The following is a 24,790-nucleotide window of genomic DNA, read 5'->3' as shown; positions in this document are numbered from 1 at the left end:
TCCCCAGGCTTCTTTCAAAGCTTGAATTTGGATGTAGATTTTCAAGTCCCAGGCCACTATTTCGATGAGGAGGCACACAAATGTTACATTAGTAATTTTCCTGACTGCAGAAAGTAAAATATCACCCTACAAAGATACAAGCCCATGGAGCCAGAAGGATTGCCTTCTAATTGAAATAGAATACAACTGAGCAGAGTCTGTCCTCTTGCTGCTGAGAGGACCTTCTCACCCTGGGCTGGAAAAGTGTTACACACTTCTTGTAGAAAGCAAGCAGTGAGACAAATTGAGACTATCTGCAATCTGCCACATATAATCAATAACAAAACATAAGCTTTAAAATTTAAATTAGCTGAAGGGCTGTGATGAGCAATTCTGGTGAGAAGGAAGCCTTTTGAAACAAATAAGTAGTTTTTAAACAACCCAACAATGTCCGTACTTGTTATGCAGTTCCCCATCTATGAAAATTATTAGTTGCTCCACATTTACCATTTTTTTTCCTATGGCTCTTCTCGTAGAGCCTCTTAAGCATCCAAAAGGGTCTCACAAATTTCAGCTCTATCAGCATCAGGCAGTAAAATTTCATCTGGCTAACCTGTACCAGATCACAAGTCATTTGTATCACTCTCACTAACAGCAGAAATAACTCATAACTATGTGGGGCACTTAGTTCTGTGCTTACCATTGACAAATCCTAAAGCCCATCAGAAAAAATACAAAGTTTCAGACACAGGAGGCTGCTGGGAGCTTGGCAATAATTAAGTTCTTGCTGCTCCCTAAAGAGATAGGAGCCCACAGGACCCAACCAAGGTGAAAACAGTAGACTCAAGAGACAGTGGTCAGATGTAACTAAGATCCCAGATCTTCAGGAAAGTCCAAGGACAATCTAGAAAGTCAGTCTACAGATTTAAAAAAAAAACAAAACACCACAAACCCAACAGAACAAGGTCCAGAAGCTGCCTTGGCTATAACCCAGGCAGCCCCAGAAACAAGTACACCTACACCAGCAGCACAGGCAGAAGGATGCTCCCAGGCCTGATCTTAAATGGGCCCCAGGCAGAGGGTGTGGATGGAAACCTCAGCTGAGTCTTATCAGGACCCTAACACCCCACCTCCTCCCCAGCCCTTAGAGCCCACTTCCTTTTAAGAACCAAACCAGATGAATTAATCAAAAAAATTCTATTAATTTGCTGGAGACACACATCTTGCTTCTATTGTCAGCCAGCTCCCTGGGGAACCAGGCTATATAGCCAGAAAGCACACAGAGGTGTGGGAAGAGTTATGTCAATATTTTATTACAGTGCAGTGATCTGCTTAAGAGCCTAGGAAAGTTGCAAAACCAGGCTGGTATTCTGCAGCACTCAGAATTAATAGCTTTGCTGTGGAGATAATGGTGTCAGACTCTTAGTTTTTGAGCTGTGGCTCTCCTGCATTTCTGCTTTGAGTTGTGAAAGATCTTTTAAGACCAGATTGTGGCGATGATGATGAAAAGTTTATTATTTATGCAAAATTCAAGCTTCTTTGTGATGTTCCGGGAAGGAGAACATAAAAATGGGAGCCAGTATCTCTCATATAATTCTGTTTATTTACCTAGTGGCACAAGAGTAATTTTTTTTTTTTTAAATATGACAGAGAGCAAATAGCAAGAGGGTTTTTTTTTTTTTTGCACAAAAGGCTAGTCCCTTTGTAGCAAGCACTCTGCCCAAAAAGCTTCTCTCGAAGCTCTGCTCTCAGGGCTTTCTCCAGCTGTGTCTTTCACACTTCTTCCCTGAAGCACATTTTCTTAGGAATGTCTTCTGCATGTCTCCTAGGCACAATAGCCAGACAATAGCAAGGAAAATTTCTTTGCCTCTATTTTGAGTGAGAGCTATTGGTTTCACCTGACATTCATCCCAAATGGATAAATGGTGGCTATGCTCCTGGATATGTTTCATTGTTTGGTGTTTCCTGATTGTAGGGAAAAAGAAAATATGGTAGAGGGGAAAAACCCTCTCACCCAGGGATCAATAGAGGAGGGAGACAGCAGCACTCAGGAACTGGACAGACCCATTCTCCACCCAGAGCAGAGGGAAGCTGCACTTTTCCTCACCAGGGACTGGTGCTAATAACTTAAATTAGATTTCTCTTAAGTAACTTTATTTCCTCTAGCTCTAGCACTGAAGGTGACACTGAATTTAATTAATTTGTTTTGTTTCATATTATTTAGTCTTTCTGCTGAGTTCTCTCACAGTGAAGGGAAAAAAAAAAAAAAAAAAGCTGATGTGTTAACAGAGGAGAAGAAGGTTAAAAATAGACTCTGAGACTGCCAGCAGACTGTATCCTGATTTGTTCCAGAAGGAATATATTGGTAAATAAGAGAACACATTAATTTGTAGCACAGATGAAAGTCAACATCTGTCTGTATTGAACTCAGCTGCCCTTGAAGAAGCAGGGTAGGGAAAAGAAGTGTGGAATTCTGAGAGCAATTACCCTCTGTTGGGTAGCAGGCACACAGAGTTTCTGGTACTGGACTGACCAAAGCTCTTTGTCTGCTGCCAGTCTCCCAGCCACAGAGCAGAGTCCTGGACCCCCTGAGCCTCTCCACAGAGAACTGAACCCAGAAGCGCAGAATTGAGTAGGAGGGGTTGAAGGAGCCATGGCATATACTGAACTTCACCATAGAATACTGCCCTGAGGAATCCTATTTTCTTCCGTTGAAATACTATTCTTGTGTTTGGCTACCCCACCTAGCTAGAGTGATAAAGAACATCTTGGGTACCACAGTGTGCTGCATGCTCTCATCACAGGGAATAATGGGTTTCCTTGTTTTTCAAAGTGAAAAATAGATCTAAAACCTACTTCTTTAAACTGATTATAAATTAATTTGCCGCAGCTCTGCATTGTAAGTCAAAATGCAATAGATAACTGTCTCCTAAATACGAAGATATTCCTCTACTTTTTAATTTTTCAATGTCAAGCATCAAAATATTTTTGAAAGGTATACTAACTAACCCAAATGTTTAAAATTTATTTCAAAAGCACTTCAGCTGTCAGATCAATTTCAATTTTAACAAGACCATAAACCCCAGCAGTATCTCTGTTTGGACAGCCACTTTCCTGGCAGAGGGGGAACAAACTGTGAAAATTTGTTAGTAATAAATGCATGAGAGAGAGAGAGACATTAAAAAATACAGAGAGAGACAACCTTTAAAACAGTCATCAGAGTATGAAAAGTCCATTTTCATCTTGTTCCACCCATTTCCTTCACTGCACTCTCAGGCTGAATGGCTCCTAGGGGAGAATGCAGGGCAGCAGCCTTCCCTCAAGCTGCAAAATGTGAAATCTCTTCACAAATCTATCCAGACATCCAGAGGGAAATAACTATTAAATCCATCCTGCTTTCAGTTGTTGCACAGGCCAGCTACAGTGCCAATAAAGCCCTGAATCTGTGCAGGAAATCAGATGGCACTGGATGTAATAAATGTGACAAATGGCATGGAAGCTACTGAAAGGTTTCAGTATTTACTAGGCCTGTCTAAAAAACACTGATTTAAATATGGAATATTTTTCAAGCTTGACTTTTGCCTTGTAAGTGGAGAAAGAACAAGACATGAGCACACACACACACAAAAAAAAAAACAAAACCCCCCACAAAAAGACCCCAACAAACCCCAAAACTCTAAGAAGTAGAATCAATGTTAGGCTTAAATCAGGGAAAGATTGTGAACTCAGTGATGGGCAACTAAAAATTCAACCCCAAAATCACTTCAGCTGTGTTGTGCTTCCATAAATAACAGGGTTTGGCTGGTCTATGCAGCTTGCCATTCTGTAATTTTTTCCTCACACAGCATTGCATTTCTACCAGAGCCCAACAGAAGGATCACCTACAGACTGAATTTCTGTGCTGGCATTCAATCTACACAAGCCTGTTGCAGATGAAGCCAATCCTGATAATTTTCTAAGGGGGTGTGTGTGATTCTCAGACCTTGAAGAGCACAGAACAACCTGAACTCCATCCCTCCTGGCTGTATTTTGTCTACCTGTTCCCACAAAGCTTTGTCAAAGTCAGCCCTGGGGAGTGGAGCTTCCCTTTGGGAGTCAGGCGTGATGAAGCACATGTAGATGAAACCTCCTTCCCCACATCTGTGCTTTCCCATACAAAAATCATTCTTCAACATTAAACTCCCATTAAAACAAACAAACAAGAAAAACCCCAATGAAACTATCAATAATTCTGCTACTGAAAACAGCTTCGAATAGCTAGGCTGATAGAGTTATATGGATCCCAGGAATTTTTTACCACTTACATTCTTTTTAAGCATTTTCTAATATTCTTTTCAGATTCAGTATGATCTGTTTCATGATATTCAGAAGTTCTGCCAAGCTCACAGGCTTCCTGCTGATTTGTGTGACTGTTCCATCTTAAAGATACATGCTTCAGTTAGGAGAAGGGATAGGAAAAGGAAACTGAAACAGCTTGATATTTATTGAAACAATAAAATATTAAGTCTGCATTCCTTTCTCTTCCAGACGGCTTTTACATTCAAAAATTTTTAAAAATCTAGGTTTTGACTGCAAATATCAGTATAAAAACAAGCTGTGTGCCAAAATTCAAATTAGATTTTAGCAACAGCTTTTGGAATATTAATTTTAGAATAATACTCATTTATATGAAATCTAACAACAGTAAGAAGCATAAAAAGAATACTAGTACAGGCAGATATTCAGGTATTTGTGAGCGCTGATGTTACTAGAAGTTGCTGGAGAAGTTATAAATGATTAACTCTTCAGTAGCACTTTTTTCTGTAGAAGGCAGCTTGGACACATTATTTTACCATAGCTTCCCTAATGGAAAACTTCAAAAGCCCAACTGGCAATCAGTGGCAGCCTAAGCCTGAATTATACTCGGGGTGTGAATTGGTCAGAAAATAATGACTAGCTGGAGATCACAGGTTGTCAGTGCCTTTCATTCACGCAGTGAGGGCTCCTGAATGGATCTCTTATGGAACAAAAATAATCCATAGAAGACGAAAGGTTAGCAGCCAGCTGCTGGCTTCCATGGTTATAAAAGCCATCCAAAAGCTAAAAAAAATTTATCTCTTCTTCCACCAAAAAAGAAATTCATGTATTTAAGTGTCAACAAAGAAGACTTCAAGATCACTGCGCAGCCTGCTATAAATGGCTAGATTCAGAAAACGAGGCTAAAAAATGAAACATGCTGTTACAAAGCATAAAAATCTATTGCATTGCTTCCACTGAACACTTAAGTAAGGCATCATGATAAACAATCACATGTACCATTATCAATGTGTTCAGTTTTATCATCTTTTTTCTTATGTGGCCAAAATCTGACTTTATATACTTCAGAATAAATAAACTACCTAAAAAGATGGAGATTCACAGGAAGTAAATATAGTAGGTAAATAAGGAGTAAAAATTATATTGGGTAGAGCTGATCAATCCTCATTGCTTCATTAATAAATTTTTATCAGTGGTGTTTTTCATCTGTTGCTTTCCCAATACGGAACAGAAAACATTACTTGTACTACTAAAAGTGACAGGTCTTTTCAATATAACTGTTCAAAGTTGTTGGGTTTTTTCTAATTATTATAATTTAATAAAAGTAATGAAGGCATTGCTGAAGCTCTTAGGAGCTTCAAGCATGTCCTGCTCACTCCAGGCGAGTTGTCCTCACTCCCCTATTTTCAAAATCTGAACCCCAAATAACTTTCACACCGATCAAACTGCAGCACTTAGCACCAAATCTTAATTTGCGTTCACTGGTGAATGACCCAGCCCAACCCCACTCGTGGCCTGCCCTCACCCAGCCCCAGCCCCACGGGCACATGGCTCCTGCACGCTAGGTTCCCCTCCCAGGGGGCTCACAGCTTTGCACGGCAGCGCTGCTTCCCAGATGAAGCTCCCCAACCGCTGCCATCTGGCCGTACCCCGGTTTTATCAAGTCAGGGCTCAGCCCTGATGCCTGTGTCGCTTGCATCCCATCTCCTCTCCACAGCCCTAGACCAGGTCTCTCACCCCACTCTGCCACCGTCCTCCACACCAAGCCCATGGCTCATCTGCATTTTGGGGCACCGTGAAGCTCGCTGCAGGACAGGGGAAGGAGCCAGAAACAGCTCTGACAAGCACCGGAGGAGCTTGAATAAGGAGCTGTTCTAACAAGGTACGTCCCATCACCAGTCTTTGTCCTTGTGCCAGTTTTATTCCTTTGTAAATACAAAGGGGTTTTACCATCTGTTGGTGAGCACATGGTGGCGTGGTAAAAAACAAAGCTTAAGTAGTCATAAAAGTGCCATAAATTCCAAAAAGGCTCTGCTAAACCCAGTGAAACTCTCCAAAGTTCTTCTGCTATAATGAAAACACATTTTAATCTGTGGGAGGTATGAAAATTGTGTTCTTTAAATGTATTTTCCCACACATTCTAATGATTCTTCTAATAAGCAAGTGAACTTCATGTCAAACAAACCCCAGTGACAGTAAGAAAGATTCCCGAAGCCTCTGATTCTGTGAAATTTCCAGTTCCTTAACAAGTACCTGCCCATAAGTGAGAAAGATGTCTTGATTATGGTCCAAGTTATGGAGCAATTCTAAAAGAAGCATCATTGCTTTGAGATGCTGAAACTGGTCATGATTAAACACGATCAGGCAAATTCATTACTTCTCTGACAGCAGAGACTCTTGCTGCTAAGAAATAATTTTCCCACTGCCTATAATGACAGCACCATCTTGTGGTTTGTGACAGTTCATAAATTTTCATTTTACATCTCACAGTCTCTTACAGGAAGTACTGTAAGACATACCTACCCAGCATGGAACTCTTGCAGTCACTGAGAACAACATAAAAACTTTTCACACTGCTTTAGCATTGCTAGTTTCAGTACTGCTAGCAATACAGCCCAGTAGCACAGAGATGGATACCAAACTGTGACTGGAGTTGAGGCCCAGTGTTCACAGAACTTTATCAACAGCTCCAGTACGTCGCAGGACAAAGAACAGTGCAAAATAGCAAAGCTGTTCCCTCCTCCTGTCTCTACGGACACATGGATTATCATTTCACTGAAAGCACTTTACTGAGCAAACTTCGCTACCTGCCATGACTAAAGAATTAAAGGTTGAGCCTTTGAATACTAATAGCAGGTTACCACGGGATACCTGCAAACTAAGATTATTAGAAAATAGATATTTGTGGAATAGAATTATTAAGATCAATTTAAGATGCTTTAACCATTTAACAATTGTGCTGCAGAACAAATACTGATCTTTTGAGGAATACTTGGAATAACTGTAGGATAAGGCACTCATACGTAATCTTACTGGAGATGGTTTGGCCTTGTAGTGGCAGGTAACATAAAGAAGCTGCAAATTAGCAACAAAACCTGAGCAGGCCAGCCTTGAAGGACAAGATGTACGTGACCACAGGACTGAGTTTGCGCAGAAGTAAGGGTCAACTGGCGAACACAGTGGAGAAGACTACGAGCCTTCATCTTAAGACACCTGACGACCACCCGAAGACTCCAACTGACATGCACAAGAGACATTAACATATGCTAAATGAGTTCCCAGAAAAGTTATGAATATGATAAAAATGCAATGAATATGTATGATTAAGGTAGTATAAATGCTTGTTGATTTCACTCTCACACACACACATTAGGAGGCGCTCTCCCCTGTGTGTCCGGTGCTGTAACAAAGAATGCCTGCTTTCTAAAACTCCAAAATTGAGTCTTACAGAGTGAATTAATTACCACTTTCCAGTAACAGATGTAACAGTGTTTTAGGCTGCTGAGACAGGTCACTGATTATCACTATGCCTGCAGTTTAACAGGAACATCACCATAACCCTTCTTTGACTACAGCTCTTGCCTAGCATCATTTGGTCTGTTGCAGTTGCATTTACCTTTGAAAGCTTTCAGCACCTCACACCCAAGCCACCGATGGACTGAATCTGTTGTTATCTTTGACTGGGAAAGAGCTCTGGAGCTCAAGGCACCGAAGCCTGTTTCTCTGCCCAGCAGCTCTTGTAGTCGTGATTCTGCTGACAGCTGTCGCCCAGCTGAGGCTTTTGGCAGCGCTGTACAGGCAGGACCGCAGCCCACGTTACTGGGACACCGGGGCTCAAGGGAGCTCAGTGTCCCCCAAGAATGCAACCAGCACCCCGAGCTCCCTGGGTGCTGCCTAACACAAGCACCATCAACCAAGAGGCTGCTGCTGCTGCTGCACAGACCGGTGCCCTGGCCAGGATCCACCACGTGAAACAGCAACAGGGGATAACAGGTGAGCACTATGCAATTCACTGCTGAATTTCACCCCACTTCTCTTCCCCTGACCTACTCTCCTCTCTCCTTTCAGCGTTCCTGGCATCTCTGAATGGAAGGCTTCATTGCTGGTTTGCCCCCATGGGCAAAAATGTTTGGACACGGTGACACAACGCAACACAGAATGAATGCATCCCATCAGGTAAATTATCGGTGTGGCACGGCGCAGGGCAAGTGCCGCCAAGTCTGCTACACACCTCTTCACCGAGCTGGGTGGAATGGACAACTCCACGCAGCTCAGTTCCTTCTTATTCAGGGAACTTCGGCAAAAAGCGCCCTGAATACAACCCCATTACACCGTGTATCAACTAACCGCTTCCTTGCGGAGCTGCTCCTCCAGCGGGGTGCGGATCTGGCCCATTTTGAGCAGCTGCACCGCGGCCGGCTAAATAACCACGTTTGTAGTAATGTGACAGGGTTTACACCAGACGTGGGGAAGGCGGGGGGGGGCAGAAATACCCCAGCACGGCTCCCAAAACTGCGCGGGTCGGCCCAAGGACCGCGGAAGGGCTCCTGGTCCCCGCCCCGGAAGGCGCCGCGTTGCCGCGGAGCGGGCGCGGAAGATGGTGCTGCTGAGCGGGCCGCGCTGGATCCGCAGCCGCCTCACCGACCGCTTCTGGAGGGTGCAGGAGGTGCTTAAATATGCGCGGGTGAGTATGGCCGCTCCCCGCGGAGCCCGGGCCGCGGCGGCAGCTCCTTCCTCCGCCGCCGGGGGCGGGGGGCCGGGGCGGGGGGCCGCGGGGCCGCAGTCAAGCGGCGAGAGAAAGAGCGGCGGTGGGTCCTCGGAACGTGGAGGGTCGGTGGAGTTGTCTCACGTTAATTTAGCATTTTCCACGTATGTAAATTTGTCTGTATGTGATTAAAGCTGGGGGCCGTAAAACGCGCCTGGTTTTTGTGCCGTCATGCACATGTGTGCGTGTGGATGAGTATGAATAAAAGTGAGAAGCCTGTGGCGGAAGAAATAAAAGCACCGCGGGAGGAGCAGAGTGTAAATACAGCATGTTGCAGACTGGTGTTGGCGGTGGGGTTTTGTTGGTTTTTAACTGGGCAAAGGAGCGGGGGGTGGGGGGAAGACAATTAACCTTGCCCTTCAAGTGCATTTTAAAAGGTGAACGAAACTGCTCCACGACATGATTTCAACAGAAGTTCAAGCCATTGTACTTAGGCTCGGGAATAACCTTTTTCAAGGGCAGACTATTAGTATCCTGGGAGGTAGTACATCTTGCTGTAGTATTGAGATGGAAAATGTTGAAGTGACAGTATCTTGGTCTGCCCACAGTACCAGTAGAAGTTATGTTTTTCTCCAACTCTGCAACACTGGCTACTTCTTCACGTTAGATGGATGTCAGACCTCCTTCACTGTGCTTTCCGTTTGGGCAACTACAATGTTTTTGACATGCCAGAGGCTCCTGTCCCATCCCTGTATTCATACTGACAAAACTGAGAGGGCAGCTCAGGAAGGAGAATAAACGCATGAATTCAGGAGCTGGCTGAAAGCACTGAAGATGATTTTATGGTTGCCTTCCCTCTGGAACCACAGCCTAAAATGAGGTCTGGTTTTGGCTCCTTCCTGCTAGATTGAAATGTTTCAGCCTGCTCCTAACTTTTCAGCCTCAGATTTCCCATGCTGTAAAACAAGGAAAAAATATTTTCATTATATGCCAACTAAAGGCTTAGCTGATATTTGTAAAGCATTTTGTGATCTTTGTTATGAAGAGTTGTGAAATGCAAATGAGTATATATTAGTGTTACTGAAGGGTTTTGCAGCCTGAACGATAACTGAACAAGAACATCTTGGTTTTGTTTCAGCATTTTCGTGGAAGGAAGAACCGCTGCTATAAGCTGGCTGTACGAAGTGTTCGGAGAGCTTTTGTGAAGTCCACAAAGGCTAGAAGAGAGAAGAAGAGATTCCTAAGAGCGGTAAAGGGCAAAATGTTAGATGTAAACCTTAAAATGGGAGAAGAGCAGAACTGAAATAGCCATTTTCCTTACTGGGGGGTTCTCTCCAAATATTTTACCAGTGGGTAAAAAATATGAGTTTAAAGTAACCATAGTTGCTCACATTCTGAAGTTCATACATGTATATGTTGCACTGGGAAGACTGTAGGTCTGGAAATGTATTTACTAAATGTGAGCAGATCAGCATGACAAAAGGTTGACTTTTAAAGTATTTTATTGTCCAATATGTTAATTTTTACACTTTTAGCTTTGGATCACTAGGATTGAAGCAGCTTCTCTTGAACATGGTTTGAAATACCCAGCTTTCATAAGCAATCTACTTAAGGTAAGGATGCTGCTTGAAGAATAATTACTTTGAAACAATAAATTGGAGAAAATACCTGATAGAGGTCTTCTGAAATTCCAGGCAAATTAATTTCTTAAAACTCTGAAATCTTTCATGTAGTCTGACAAACACATCAAAGAGTTCCTGGTTACTATCTAAGAAAGCAACTGCAGGGAATTGAAGCTGCAGCCTCCACTGGCCAGTCTTTAAAGAATAATGGTGGGGACTTCTAAACTGGAGCCTGAGCAGGCAATAGTGGCACAGGGCGTGGTGGAGGCCTGAAAAGCTCCTTCTGTCAGACTGAACTTGGTCCAATACTGTCTTGCTTCCTAGTTCTAGTAATGAAAGGCCTTCTGCATATGAAAGGAGTTTGATTTACTTCAGGAACTAAGTCCTGCTTTAAACCTGTTTCTCTTCCTTGTATACATAATCCCCTTTTATCCTGGAGTATGTTTTTGCTCTATACCTCGTTCTGTCCCCAAAACTTTCACTGTGCATCTTAAGAACGTGACTTGTAAAATGGTTTTACACTTGTTGCTACTGCAGGTGTTAAGTGACGGCTGCCTTCCCTTTTATGTCAATAAATATACAAATACAAAGCTTGGATTAGCAAAAACAACCCTAAGAAACTCTTTTCATTACTAGATTTGTGTTTTGGTGAACATGGACAAGGCAGAGAGTTAGTGCTATTCCCCCTTGTTCTTAAACAAGCTGGAGAATTAGTTTTAATTTGTTGATACTAGAACTGTAAAATTAAAACTTCTTTCTCTTGGTTGTGATCATAATAAGAAGGTAGTGTTTCAGCTTCCTAAAGTGGAACTACATATAAATTTACAGCATATTTCAAAATATTTTATCTGGGTTTCAAATAAATAGATAACTTTCTAGGGTTTCTGACACATTTCCTGTAAAGTAATGGAGTTCCTGAAATGTATACGCTCTATCTCCTGGTTACTAATTTGCATACTGTAACCAAAACAATCAAGCTCTGCCTAAAAGCTAACTCTTTTTTCTTTTTTTTCTTTTTTTTTTGTCCCCATCAAGTTGCCTGTCCCTTTGATTCTTGTGTCAGAGCAGTATATTTTTGTAAGGTTCTCCGTTAAAAGATCCAAAAGCAGCAAACTGTTTTATATAATACCTCCCTATTAGAATATGCAGTTAACTATGCAATATCTAGCATTGTTAAGAGTAACCGATTCTTCAGACTTTCTTTCTGTATTCCAGGACAAATTTTAAAATACCAAACAGATTCTAGCACAACAGGTAAACTTGACTATGTCTGAGAACTGAAACAAATGCCATGGATTAATCTGTAACACGTGGCCTTCCATGAAATAAGAGATTCTTCTTCAGTTCTTGGTTTCTACCAGAAAGACTTTGAGAAAGTCAGTAAACACATTTTATACCATGGCTTAATGAGACAATCCATGACCAAGTAGTCATGTCTGACAGTTCTCTAATAGTTCCAAAATTGTACAGCATAGAAAGAAGGTAATTTGCATTAAGACCTCAGGGAATCATTAAGCATTGTAGTGTTGTTCCTAAAAATTACAGTACTTAACCAACAAATTTTCCTGCATTTAGTCCCAGGTGGAGCTGAATAGGAAAATGATTGCCGATTTGGCTATTTATGAGCCAAAGACATTTAAGTCCCTAGCTGCCTTAGCCCAGAGGAGGAGACAAGAAGGCTTCCTTGCTGCCCTGGGAGATGGAAAAGAACCAGAGGGGATATTTTCACGTATTGTACACCACTACTGATATTAAGACCCTGCAGATACGCATTATAAACCAGAACTTGTATTGCAAAGTAAACTCACATGCTGACTGCTGCTGAGATTGTAGCTGTGGAAAAAAATTCTCTAAGGATGGTTCTGGCAGGAAGAAGAGGTGGGTCGGGGCGCGAAGCTTGCGCCTTGATGACATTTTTTGTTCCCCTGTATTGTTGTAATGGAAAGACGTCGAGTTAGAAACTACAGTTTGCAGTTAGCAGTGGCACATCAGGCCTGTAGAAGTTCCAGTGTTAAAGACACCTACAGTACATACATGCTTTCTGTTCTCTTCAGGACTTTGTAATAAAGATCCTATTTTGGTAACTGCTACCGGAAAACCAATTTTGAGTGGTGACTTCTGGCGCTGAGGCGGGGGACCCAGGCTGGGGAGGATGTCGGCAACACCCAGCCCAGACCCAGCAGCTGCCCGGGGATGGGGTTGGGAGCGGGGCTGCCCCTCACGCCGAGGTGGGGTGGGCTGGGAGCGGCTCCCGCCTAGGTGCTGAGGGCGGCGGAAGTCCCGCCCCCCATCCTCCAACGCCCTGTTCAAATTCCCAACCGGTGCGTCACAGCCGCTCCGTTCAAGCCCCGGGGGGGGCGGGCCGGCGTCAGACGGAGCTGAGGCTGAGCCAATCGGCGGCCGCCGCTTCGGCGCGTCCCACCAATAGGGAGGGGAGGGAAAGGAGGGGGCGGTGTCGGCCGGTGGGGAAGGAGAGCTGAGGCAGGCCAGGCAACGGCGGCGGCACCTCCACAAAATGGCGGCGGGGTCGGGCAGCGCGGCGGCCGTGGGAGCGGTGGGAGGGAGCGGCCTGGCAGGGCCTCAGGCTGCTGGCGCTCCGGCGGCGGGATCGGTCCCGGCGGGGAGCGGGGCGCCGGTGCCGGGCCCCGGGGCGGTGCTGATCGGGGACCGCCTGTACTCGGGGGTGCTCATCACGCTGGAGAACTGCCTGCTGCCTGAGCACACGCTGCGTTTCACCCCGTCCATGAGCAGCGGCCTTGACCCGGACACCGAGACCGAGTTGCGCGTCACCGGCTGCGAGCTCATTCAGGCGGCTGGTATCCTGCTCCGTCTGCCGCAGGTGGGGCTGGGCCGCGGCCTGGCTGGGTGCGGGCCCGGGCCCGGGCCTTCTCGCTGCCCGCCGCCCGGGAGCCTTGTTGGCGGGGCCGCAGGCCGCTGGGCCGCCCTCCGGGGTTAGGGCTGTGGGGAGAACCGGGGAGCTGCTCCTTTCTGGCTGGGGCCTGGGCCGCGGGGCCTGCGGCCTTCCCCGCCCGGCCGGCAGCAGGAAACGGGTGATGTAACCGCCTGCCCCCGCCGCCTCTCCGGCCAGGGCGGGGGATAGCGCGCTCCTTTTCTATTTAGTTATTTATTTTCTTAAAGATCGGGGCTTGTGGAAAGAAGGATTTCTTAATTGTAGTGACCTCGGAAAGGTTTGGTTTCCTGGCGAGCTCAGATATAGCAAACAGTCTGGTCGTTCTCCAGGTGTAAAACTTTCCAGCCATCTTCTAGCAATCGGATCTCAGCTGCTCAAATTGTGCTATGCAGATCATAATATCATTAGATTCCCCCCTTCCTTCCTCCCCGAAAAAGTAAAATTTTTCTGGCATACTGTCATAACTTGCAGTTTTATTGGTTTCTAGTGTTTGGGTTGAGGTTTTTTAATTTTTTAATTTATTTTGGAGCATGCTTTTATGTCTCATAAAAGAAGATTGCGATTTAACATATGTATTTGGCTTGCAGGCAGTGATTGTGGTGTTGGTACAATTTTGGGCAATTTAAATTGTTACGGGTATTTGTTTAATTAGGTAGGGGTGCTTGGTTTTTTTAGCTACCCCTGAACTTACTCCCATACTTAAATATAGCTTAGCTAATCTTTTGGGTCTTAAATCTGTTGGAATAATTCTAGGTAATTTCTCTTTGAAACTGATAGTTGTTTTGTTAATAACTGTTGTGGTTATTTTTCTTTTTAGGTGGCTATGGCTACAGGACAGGTGCTATTTCAACGTTTTTTTTATACCAAGTCTTTTGTGAAGCATTCCATGGAGGTGAGAAAATATTAAAAGATGTATATAGCTATGAATGCTATTTGATCTGTTTTGGCAAGTTGTCATCTTAGATGTGATCAGAGTGTTAGTAACTATCCATTTTACTCATCAATCAACATAATTTTACAAAGCTACACAGTACTGATTTTGTCAGATTTTTAGTATTTTCTTGTTCTATCAGCATTTTCTCTTGTTACCCCTCCTTAAGCTGTTGGAGGAGATCAGTTCCTGATTTGAGCAAAACATCAGTATCTTGCAATACTTATATTTCAGCATGTGTCAATGGCCTGTGTTCATCTGGCATCCAAAATTGAAGAAGCCCCAAGACGCATAAGGGATGTAATTAATGTGTTCCATCGCCTTAGACATCTACGGGAAAAAAAGTAAGTTTAGACTTTGAAATAATCTGAAATATTAGTGTTGTATTTTAATTATTAAACTTCATGGGTCGATGATAGTATCATTCCCTGTTTCGTAAATCAGAATCAGGGAACATCTTGAAGAGATCTCGTGAAGGAGAAAAGTGAGTTGACCCGTTTTATTAAGTAAATATTTTTGGTGTTATAATTAGTGATGTCTTGTTTTTACACGAACGCAACTTAACCTGCATATGAGTACTCTTTGAGGTTAAGATTATCTTCTTCAGAATTTGAAATTGTCTTGCAGAAAACCTGTGCCTCTAATACTGGATCAGGAATATGTGAACTTGAAGAATCAAATTATTAAGGCAGAAAGAAGAGTGTTAAAGGAGTTGGGATTTTGTGTTCATGTAAAGCACCCTCATAAGGTTTGTACCCTATAAGTTAACTTTATCCTCAATGTTTTATACGCTGTAAATTCTTTGAGCAGACTGCCTAACTGCATGGAAGCTGTATGGTTTGAACATGATAACACTAGTTAATTCAGTGAAGCTGGCTTATTGTGATCCCAATGTCTTCTTTCTCATTTAAGAGATGCTTACTAGTTGGTCTTGTATCACTGCTGAATGACGACTGGAGGTGGATGCAGATGCTAAGTATTCCTTGAAGTCAAATTACATAAGTAGGTAGCTCTGGTGTTAGAAAATGTCAACTAAACAGAGATTCTTAAGCAGAAAGGAATTTGCAGACCTGAGGTTGTGATAGCCTGTTATCAGAAACAGTCATGATCATTCCTTGTGGAAACTTGCTGAGGTAATTAAACCCATATGAGCTAGTTAGCGATGTTACTTATGTTCTAAAAAGTACACTCAGATGTGAAGGGCTTGACTAGAAATGAGACAATTCTCAAATGTTTAAATATCACGTGTCAGGCTAAGATGATACTTGAAAGATGCAACTACTGCAAATGTTTAAGTTGTTGCTTTAGTACCATTAACTCTATGCCTTAAGTAGCTAAGTGCCGTAAAAGAACCTTCTACTTCTGTGCCAGCTGAACTTGGGATCTTGCTCTTTCTTCCTCTAAACTACTATTGTCTTAAAAGTCTTTTTTAAAGCCTGCTTGACTTTCGGAATTCACTCCTGTTATAAGTACCCTTGAGGGCAATTGTACTTGTTTGTTAATTGGTATGAAATTTTGCTATTAAGAGTAGTCTTTTTATCTGCATCCTTGTTTTCCTTTCAAACCTAAGAAAAAAATCCTAGAACTGAACAAACCAGCGACCCACAACATGTTAGATCTGTTCTCTGCAAGTCTTGTTATACTTCTGTTACTGCTTATCGCAGCTAGCAATGTTTTCTCCCAAGTTACAGCTAAAAGGAATCATGGGTTACATATAAGAAAATACCTAGCTTGAAAACAGTTGAAGACAAGACATCTAGATGAATAGCATGATGCCTGAGCTCAGAAGACGGAGAGCTAGGAAGGTCAGATCTGGTTGAGTGTCCTGCTTTTGCATTGGGGAGCAGAAGCTGTGTGGATATACACTGGGGATGTTACAAACACTCTCATGTGGAGTGTTTTAGAACTTGAAAGAGAATTACAGATGCCTCATGGATGTCCCTCTGAAATAAATAGGTGGCTCTCAAGATTCTTGTTAATAACTCAATAACCCGTATCTTCCAGATAATCGTTATGTACCTTCAGGTATTAGAATGTGAACGTAACCAACACCTGGTCCAGACTTCATGGTAAGTTGATTTTCTTTGTTATAAGAGACCAGCAGGGGCAGTAGCAGAAATATGTCACTTGAGGCACTCTGGGCAACATTGCTCAGAAATGATTGTGGGCCACACCAGAGAGCTCCAGTGTTCCTTGGCGTGCCCCAAACTACTACCCAAATGCCTCTTAAGTTAGAGGCACTGTTTTAATGGTAAGGTAGCTTTCCACCCTGACTTCTCACTTCCCTCCTCTCTGCTTTCACTTTTCAGCTGAAGGGAAAATGTTGAGTAGGTTATAGTGTTTCCTTGTTCTTTTGTTCTTCAGAGAAAACTATGTATAGTTAAAGTCTGTTACCAGTGCTGGGAAATGGCTTTTTCCCAGGGCTTGAACTTGATTACAGGTGTATCAAAAACTCAGCACAGATAAATTTCTTTTATCTGTATGGATAATACAAGATGTCAGCTTCTAAGACTGGATAAACTCAATGTTTTCACATTTGCCAAGAAATGTCCTCTGCCTTGTTGCTCTTATTACGATAAATACTTGCTTGGGGATGGGAAGCTTATGTAAAATTCCAGGTCTTAAACTTAACAAATAGATAATGCTTTTAAACAATAATGCTTTTGAACAATACTGTGGTTTACAAACCTTTAGTGAATCCAAAGATCATATTTCTGCTGACTGAACTGTCTGGTACTGTGACCTGTGTGTAGAGAACCAGTTTTGACTTTTCTTTTCTGTACTCTTTTAATCAAAGGGTAGCCTCTGAGGGTAAGTGACTAAGACTTCTCCTCTGCTGCCCAAGCGCTATGGTGCAGGGATAGCTGCCGTCTTCAGTCAAACCAAAGCAGGCTCTACAAAGAGAAGGCTGACTCTAGACAGGTGGTATATACATGATAGTATAGTAACTGGCCAACTGCTTCTTGTGCTTATACTTTTTGACTTTTATTTTCATTGTGCATTTTGACTGTTGTATATTTTATAACCTGACTGTTGAAGTCCTGAAAGATTTTTAAGGTTATATTTCTATAACTGTTAAAATGATGTATTCTTAAATGATAAAGCAAATTAAGGTGGGATTTAAGTCTTAAAGGGCTGAATTAACAAAAGCTGAAATCCAATTTCCATTTGTAAACTAGTTAGAAAACATTTGAGTACGTGTGTGAAGCTTGGAGTCAAATGTAATACTTGGAGGAACTTCCTGCTACCAGATTTCTCAGTACCATTGCATGAAGTACTCGAATGTGAGTTATGGACTACTCATTACCAGTTTTCTACTTGTTATGAAAGGAGGGGCAGGTGAGGAGGAGGGAGGAAATTACCCCCATTGAGAAATGGTTCAGATGTTAAAATAACATATTTGTGTGCTGATGCTTGTTGCTTCCAGTACCTGAAAAGTAGTGGATACCCAATATAATTGTTTTCTGAAATGTGTGTTTTTACAACATTACCTTTTTCTTAAAATACTGTGGCAAGGATTCATTTCCCCATGTGTCTGATTCTGAGCCCACAGGGAAAATATGCAGAGTCCAAACTTGGAAGCAGGAATGTTTTTCAGTTTGGCAAATTAGAAAAAGGCTGTATGACTTCCAGATGTTCGAAGTGCCCCTTTTCTTTATCACTACTTTTGCCAAAAGGTTTGTGCTCTCTTTGTGGTGGGACAAGAAAAGCAGATTTTGAAGTTCTGTTCTCCCAGAAAGAAGAGCTGATGTTTAACGTTGCCTCTCTGGGGTAACAGTTGCTCTATGTATAAACTGGAATGAAAGACAACAGGGGCAGGTGGGAGTTAAGTGCTTTTGGGATCCAAGTTCCTTTTGTCTGTCCTGTGTAAACTGGTTACAGGTGCCTTGACTGTGTTCTCTGGTTTGGATGTCTTGGGGGTTAGTGAATCCTTGTATGATGGGTACCCACGTGGTTAATTACTACTTTCAGAAAGCGTATTATTTTGAGAATTTTCTATTGAGTGTGGTTTTAGCCTTACTCTATCTAATGCTTTGCTTGACATATGTGCTCAAAATCTTTTAAGCACATCAGCTGGCAGATTCAGAGGAAGTTATTGTGTATATTTAAGATTTAGAAGAATAATGCTTAAGTGTACTGACTGGAATATATGTAATATTTTACAGTTTTCTCATTCTGTGAATATTCATTTTAAGCAACCTTACTGAAATGGGACAGTTTGGAAACCATATTTCATGTGCCAAAGAGGAGATCTGCCTGAATACTGAGTATTCTCCTGAATTGATGTTCCCAAACACCCCGATTTCTTCTATGGCTGCTTTTTGCATCAAAAAGAATTCTGGTCTGGATGGAAAGTAATGCTTCTGGAGGAAAAAGGACCCCTTAAATCTCTTGTGGAAGCTGATGCGTATGGAAGTGGACTGCATTTTCATGGGAGGACTACTACAGGAGCTGCACATTTCAGCAAACCATCTGGGTTCAGCCCTATTGCAGAGAAACATGTGAACCTAAAAGTCTATAACTGAGTATTTCAGATTATATTGTATGTTGTCTTGATGAAAATAACTTGTCTATTGCATGAGAGCAGGCCAGTAGAGATCCAGAAGGAAAAGTGAAGTTAAAATTGGTTCTCTTTTCACAACTGAATTTTCAGCAGCCAGTCAGTCAATCAAACTTAATTTCTGTCACACATCTCTCCCCTTGTGGGAATTTTTTTTTTTTTTTGTAGTAACATTATTCAACTTTCCTTTAGATTTACAGGAGTATAATGTTGAAGTCTAGTAACTGAATGCAGAAAGAAATAGTTCTTGTAGAAGTAAAAACAAAAACCCAAAAAACCACCGAACAACTTTGCAGTGCCATGTAACTTTGTTGATATCCTGTCTTTCAGGAATTACATGAATGATAGCTTGAGAACAGATGTCTTTGTAAGATTCCAGCCAGAGAGCATTGCTTGTGCATGTATTTACCTCGCAGCCAGGACGCTGGAGGTGAGCACACAGTTCCATTGATTGGAAGTTTGTTAGGTGTTCTAGTAGAAGCAGGAAACTGAACCTGTCTTCCTTTTCAGATTCCACTTCCTAATCGTCCACACTGGTTTTTACTCTTTGGTGCAACAGAGGAAGAAATTCAAGAAATCTGCTTAAAGATTTTGCAACTTTATACTCGGAAAAAGGTTTGCTGCTTTTTCATATTGTGAGCATTCATTAAAAGCTGCAGCTTAGAATGTGACTTGGAAAACCTTAGCCCGTTTGAAACTAGCTGCAAGCCTGCTACATTAAGTGGAACAGGATAGTAGTCACAGTGTCTGGCTCTCTAGATTTTTACTCCCCACCCCCTGTAAGGAGTAAGCAGAAATTCTAGTTTACTAAGTTTTGTGGTAAGCGATGCTCCTCTGTTCACAGGTTGATTTATCTGATCTGGAAAGTAAAGTAGAAAAGAAGAAATTAGCTATTGAAGAGGCAAAAGCACAAGCTAAAGGTCTGGTACCTGAGGGAGCACCAAGTTTAGATAACACATCAGGATTTTCCCCTATCCCAAAAAATGGTAAGTAGTGGATAACTTGTTTTTAACAAGTTTTTGTCTTTCTCATCTTAAATACATATTTACCCTTTTGGGATGCATATAGGGTGGTTTGGGTTTTGTTTTTTAAGATGGCTTGATGCAACTATTCAAAAGGCAGAGTTTGAATAGCATTGCAACTTTGTAATTTCTTGAAACAGAAAAAAGCTCAAATCAAATTAGTTTAAAATTAAGGCTAGTTTAAACTCATGTAGTACAGGAACTTGCTTTTATATGGTTTTGGCAATAAACTCGAACAAATATGTGTAGTTGACATGTTATGCTGAAGCAGTTTGAAAGCATAGGGATGCTTTTCATAGGAACTCTGTCAGGTGGAGTATTTTTGGGTGACAAGTGGGGAATATTTTCCTGCATAGTTGGTCAAAAGGCTCCAGTCTGGTGCATGTCTTGCCTAGAAAATGACATTTACCATATTCCTCACTTTATCTTGAAAAAGATGCTGAATATCTGGCAAGAAAAGGAAGTGGCTGTTCTGCCTTGGCAGAAGTGTTTCAGATCAGCTTCTAGTTTCTGTGAATTTCTTCAGCTCTGCTTCTTGTGGGTGGATGTGCATGCATGTGTGTGTGCACATACATGCAAACTACATGTATACAGTACTGATTATTACAAAGATAATGAAATAGGGTGACAGGAGAGTTTGGTCCTTCTTTCAGTCACTACCCATACTTTCAAAATAAGGTAACAAAGGTTTGTTTTTGTAGAGTCTCCAAAAGAGGTTAAAGGAAATAAACCTTCACCGCTACCTGTTCAGGCAATGAAGAATGCTAAAAGGAAAACAGAGGGAGCAAAAAGAATGAGTTCCAATAGTCCAGTAAATGGGTAAGGCTTTCATTAATAAAGAAGCTTATTTTTTTTCCCATGACTACAAGCAAAATAACTTACTGTTTATTGTCTCTTGCAGCATTCAGAAGGGAAGAGAAAGCAGAAGTCGAAGTGGAAGTCGAGATCAAAGTTATTCAAGATCACCATCCAGATCTGCATCCCCTAAGCACAGGTATATACTATTGTAAAAGAAGGGTATGCTGTGAGAAGCTCCCAGACCAAAATCTCACTGAGTAGGGCTTTGGTAGTTTCTCAACAAGAGGTGCTGTGAAATAACATAGCAGTATGTGCTACTAGTTAAAACTCCAGAAAGGTTATGGCTAAGAGTTGTACTCTCTTGGCTCAGGGGTGAAGGGGGTTGCAGTGCCTCACCTTGTCACACCTGTGCCAAATGGGCTGACAGGAGAGCGTCGGCATCTGGGGACACTTTGGAATGTCAGCCTGGTACCGGTGATAGAAGGCCCACCAAGCGGCAGGGTTGGTTTGTTGGTTTGAGCTTTTTATGTTTAAAGCTGGGTGCTTGGGACTACAACCTTTAATGAATTACATTTTTACTGAACTGTACTGGAGTAGTTAATCCATATTCTGCAACAGATGAACTCCTAACTCCAGCCTTAGTCTCACTGGCGATTGCTCCTGTAAAACCTTAATTTATGAAATACAAAATGATCCTGTTTTGTATCTAGTTGAGAGTAGTAGATTCATGCCCTGCAGTCAGCGTAAGCTTGACTTTTTACTCGGCAGCCTATCCCGTTGGGTTTGGGTGTGTACTGATATAAGTATGGCTTTGTATTACTGTGTATGTGTGATTAAAATTCTTCAGTGTTGAATTCCAAATTGCATTTTAGCAATTATCTGAATTTAATGAAACATCTTTAATATCTGCTTTCTGTACTGCCTCTGACTTTGAAGTTCAGCATACAAACGTGATACCCATGGAGGGGAAGTCAGACAGGAAGGGAACATTAACTCCAAACTTGGGTGTTTTGGTGACACTATTGCTGTAACTGAAGCAGAAGTATCTTTACCTTTGTCTTATTGCTGGCAGCACTGTGAATCTGGCAGTTACTCTTAGCTATTCATGCATGTTTTCCAAGTAGTGAAGGAAGAAATTCTAAAAGTGAAACATGACTACTATACATGGATATGAGCTTCTAAAAATCAGTATTTCTACAGTAACCAGATATGATCAAGTCTAAGACCTGAGATTAGTTTTCACGGGATACTGAACAAGAGAACATGGAATCAAGTGCCTGGTCTCAAACTGTGCTTGCACTCCTTGGCTCTATTACTGAGAAGCATTTGTCTATATGGTACTTTTTAAAGTGTGTATGTATGTATTGTGGCTACATTTGGGCTCTAACAGTAATGTAGAGTCATTCTATTTAATATTAAGAAAATCCTATGTTTTCTCTCCTTTTCTTTTTCCATAGGAAAAGTGAAAGTTACTCCACATCAAGCGGTTCCAAGTCCCACAGCCGTTCTAGGAGCCGCAGTGACTCTCCTCCAAGACAGTTCAACCACAGTTCTAGCTACAAAGGTTCCAAGGTGAGAAGTTACAAGAAATCAAAAGACTACAAATACTCAACACACAAACCACGGAAATCACGCAGCAGGAGTTCCTCACGTTCCAGGAGCCGATCCCGGGAGCGCTCTGACCATTCGGGGAAGTACAAGAAGAAGAGTCACTACTATAGAAATCACAGGCATGAGCGTTCGCGCTCCTATGAGCGGGCGAGTCATCGCTATGACCGAGACCATCCTGGCCACAGTAGACACAGGCGATGAATAAAGCAAAAAAGTTCTTTCCTTTGGAATTTAAGCAGTGGAGCTCCTTCCGCATTTGGTCTTTGCAGCATAGGGTTAACTCTGGCTTGTAAACCACCTAGCTTGAGTAATGTCCACTCTGCTGGCAATTCTGTACTTACTATCATGAATCCAAAGGAAAGATACTAACAGGACGGGATGATGTGAAAGCCTGAATCTGATAGATGTCTTGGTGACTGTTCTGCTGGAGGGTGGTCACCTAGTAACACTGCAGAACTTGTCTCTGGATGCTCCTATGCCTGCTCTTTAGTAATTTTGCGTACCGTAGTGCAGTGGAGTGGGACTTGGGACTTCCAGTTCTGCAAGCAGGATGTCCATTGCTCAGCCGCTGGCATACTGTGCTGAACAGTCCTTCCCTGTGGAACTAGAAGGCTCAAGACAGTTCATAAAACCCATTGGAGTGGCTTGGTGCTAACAAAGCTGTCTTTTCATACTGACTCAGACTATGTTGTACAAATGTAAGGTGACTTTTTTTAGAACTGTTGCCTATATTAGGTTATATATGTGTATATATATTTTGCAGTGTTACAGTACAGTATGGGAATACGGCCTTACTAGCCTTTACACTTTATCCACAATGTAAATAAGCATTTGTTTAATACAGTGGAAGATATATACAGAAAATTCAAAACTTGAATTCTATCAAAAGACTTGTGTAGAAAATTCTGATAAATGTGAAAGTATTTAGCTCTGTGTATTGAGAGTAGTATATTTTTATCTGTGCAATGCTGTGTGCAGGCCACCAGCTCATAAGACATTTCCTATATATACATTTTAAGTGGTTTGAAATTCTTTACTCAGGATCTTTGACACTCTGAAGAATTAGTAGTTTGTCAATCTGCATGCTTGTTGAAGAACAGAGCATTTAAAAAAAAAAAAATAGCAAAAACCCCACAGCCCAGTAGTATCAGTTCTAATGGTATATCTGAGCTGTTACTCTCATGCTCCCTAATTGCATTAAAGTATTTGATTTTCTATTACATTTACTTGAAAGTAGTTTCTTATGAGCTGTACCACTGTGCTTACTCATAAGGAAGGAAATTTGGTGCTGAATGAAGAGATTATCAAATTGTGGTAGATTGAAGAGTAGCCCAAGTTGTTATACCCTGAGTATACGTGTAGGAGATACACTGGGACCATCCTGGAAGAGCAGGCAGATGTACAGTGTGAAGTAGGGTGCTGTTTGTGAGCCTTTCAAGCTCTGGGAGTGGGTCTTACTAGAACCACTGCTAGTTAAACTCCCTCGGCCTGCTCTGGGGGAAGCAAGATGCATGAGGCTTTTTGTGGTCAGGCTTGTAGGTGCCACAGTGACTCTTACAACGCTGCTTCTAAATCCAAATCAATCTCATGGCAGTTTTCCTAAGTTTTAATATGGGGGCAAGGCAGCTGAAAGGATTTGCACTCAGCCTTCCTATAGCCAACCTCTAGTCTACCAATCTCCTGAGCTGGATGTTGTGTAGGATTAGTCTGTGTAATTACCAGTGGACGTATTTGTGAATTTGACTAATCTTAGTTTGAACTAAGTGCTGCTTTTGACCTCCAGCTCCCTCTGACATTCTGTTCCATAACAGGAAGTACATTACACAACATGGTTACCTGTTCTAAATGCATCATCACTGGATACTGGCAGTTGGTGCCCTTATTTCCTAGGTAGGGGGCAAGCTAGGTATTTCCTGGTCACCTTGCAGTAACCATCGTTGGTTTGTAGTTCTTTACCATATACCATAGTTCTGATTACATCTTGGACGAAAAAAAGACAACAGATAGAAGGAAGGTTCCTTGGAGCTTCAGCAGAGTACTGCTGGGGAATGTAAGTAAATCTGAATCAGCAACCTATTTGCCTTAACTTGACCTTTGCACACAGGTAGAACTAATTATTTCATACTCTGTGCTAAATAATTGAGTCAGAGTATGAAAGGAGCTCAGACATCACGTGATACAAAAAGAGACTGATCTACCTAACTGAACAACCTGAAGTCACACCATTGGCTAGAAAGTTCCCATTTTCAGTCTTTTTCATTTTTACTACCTCGATGTTACGTGGAGCAGGTCAACCTCACACACTTAGTAATTCCAGTTCTAAAAGGTAGTGTTTCTGAATCTCCCCTTTTTCA

At 42.1% G+C, this 24,790-nt stretch overlaps 2 protein-coding genes across 10 annotated transcripts; both read left to right on the top strand.

Annotated features, from left to right (window-relative positions):
* Positions 1–8,647: 8,647 nt before the first annotated feature.
* Positions 8,648–12,704, top strand: MRPL20 (mitochondrial ribosomal protein L20). The gene is made up of 4 exons (XM_042795022.1): positions 8,648–8,959; positions 10,119–10,229; positions 10,516–10,593; positions 12,178–12,704. The coding sequence occupies exons 1-4, from the start codon at positions 8,873–8,875 to the stop codon at positions 12,349–12,351; spliced, it is 450 nt and encodes a 149-aa protein (XP_042650956.1). The 5' UTR covers positions 8,648–8,872; the 3' UTR covers positions 12,352–12,704.
* Positions 12,705–13,065: 361 nt separating this feature from the next.
* Positions 13,066–23,658, top strand: CCNL2 (cyclin L2). Of its 9 annotated transcripts, XM_042794660.1 has the most exons (11): positions 13,066–13,441; positions 14,331–14,405; positions 14,679–14,788; positions 15,072–15,192; positions 16,449–16,513; positions 19,336–19,435; positions 19,516–19,620; positions 19,850–19,991; positions 20,729–20,846; positions 20,929–21,021; positions 22,283–23,658. In XM_042794660.1, the coding sequence occupies exons 1-11, from the start codon at positions 13,118–13,120 to the stop codon at positions 22,635–22,637; spliced, it is 1,608 nt and encodes a 535-aa protein (XP_042650594.1). In that variant the 5' UTR covers positions 13,066–13,117; the 3' UTR covers positions 22,638–23,658. The 9 variants fall into 9 exon arrangements, with proteins under 9 accessions (XP_042650594.1, XP_032863525.1, XP_032863526.1 ...); XM_033007634.2 differs by lacking the exon at positions 13,066–13,441 and having other exon boundaries at positions 14,679–14,792; XM_033007635.2 differs by lacking the exons at positions 13,066–13,441; positions 14,331–14,405; positions 14,679–14,788; positions 15,072–15,192; positions 16,449–16,513 and adding an exon at positions 17,263–17,366 and having other exon boundaries at positions 17,624–19,435.
* Positions 23,659–24,790: the final 1,132 nt, after the last annotated feature.

The sequence above is a fragment of the Tyto alba genome, unplaced genomic scaffold, assembly GCF_018691265.1.
Source record: "Tyto alba isolate M040663 unplaced genomic scaffold, T.alba_DEE_v4.0 Super-Scaffold_20000042, whole genome shotgun sequence".
Taxonomy (NCBI): domain Eukaryota; kingdom Metazoa; phylum Chordata; class Aves; order Strigiformes; family Tytonidae; genus Tyto; species Tyto alba.
Note: the sequence above shows the minus strand (reverse complement) of the source record. Positions and strands in the feature narration are given on the sequence as shown.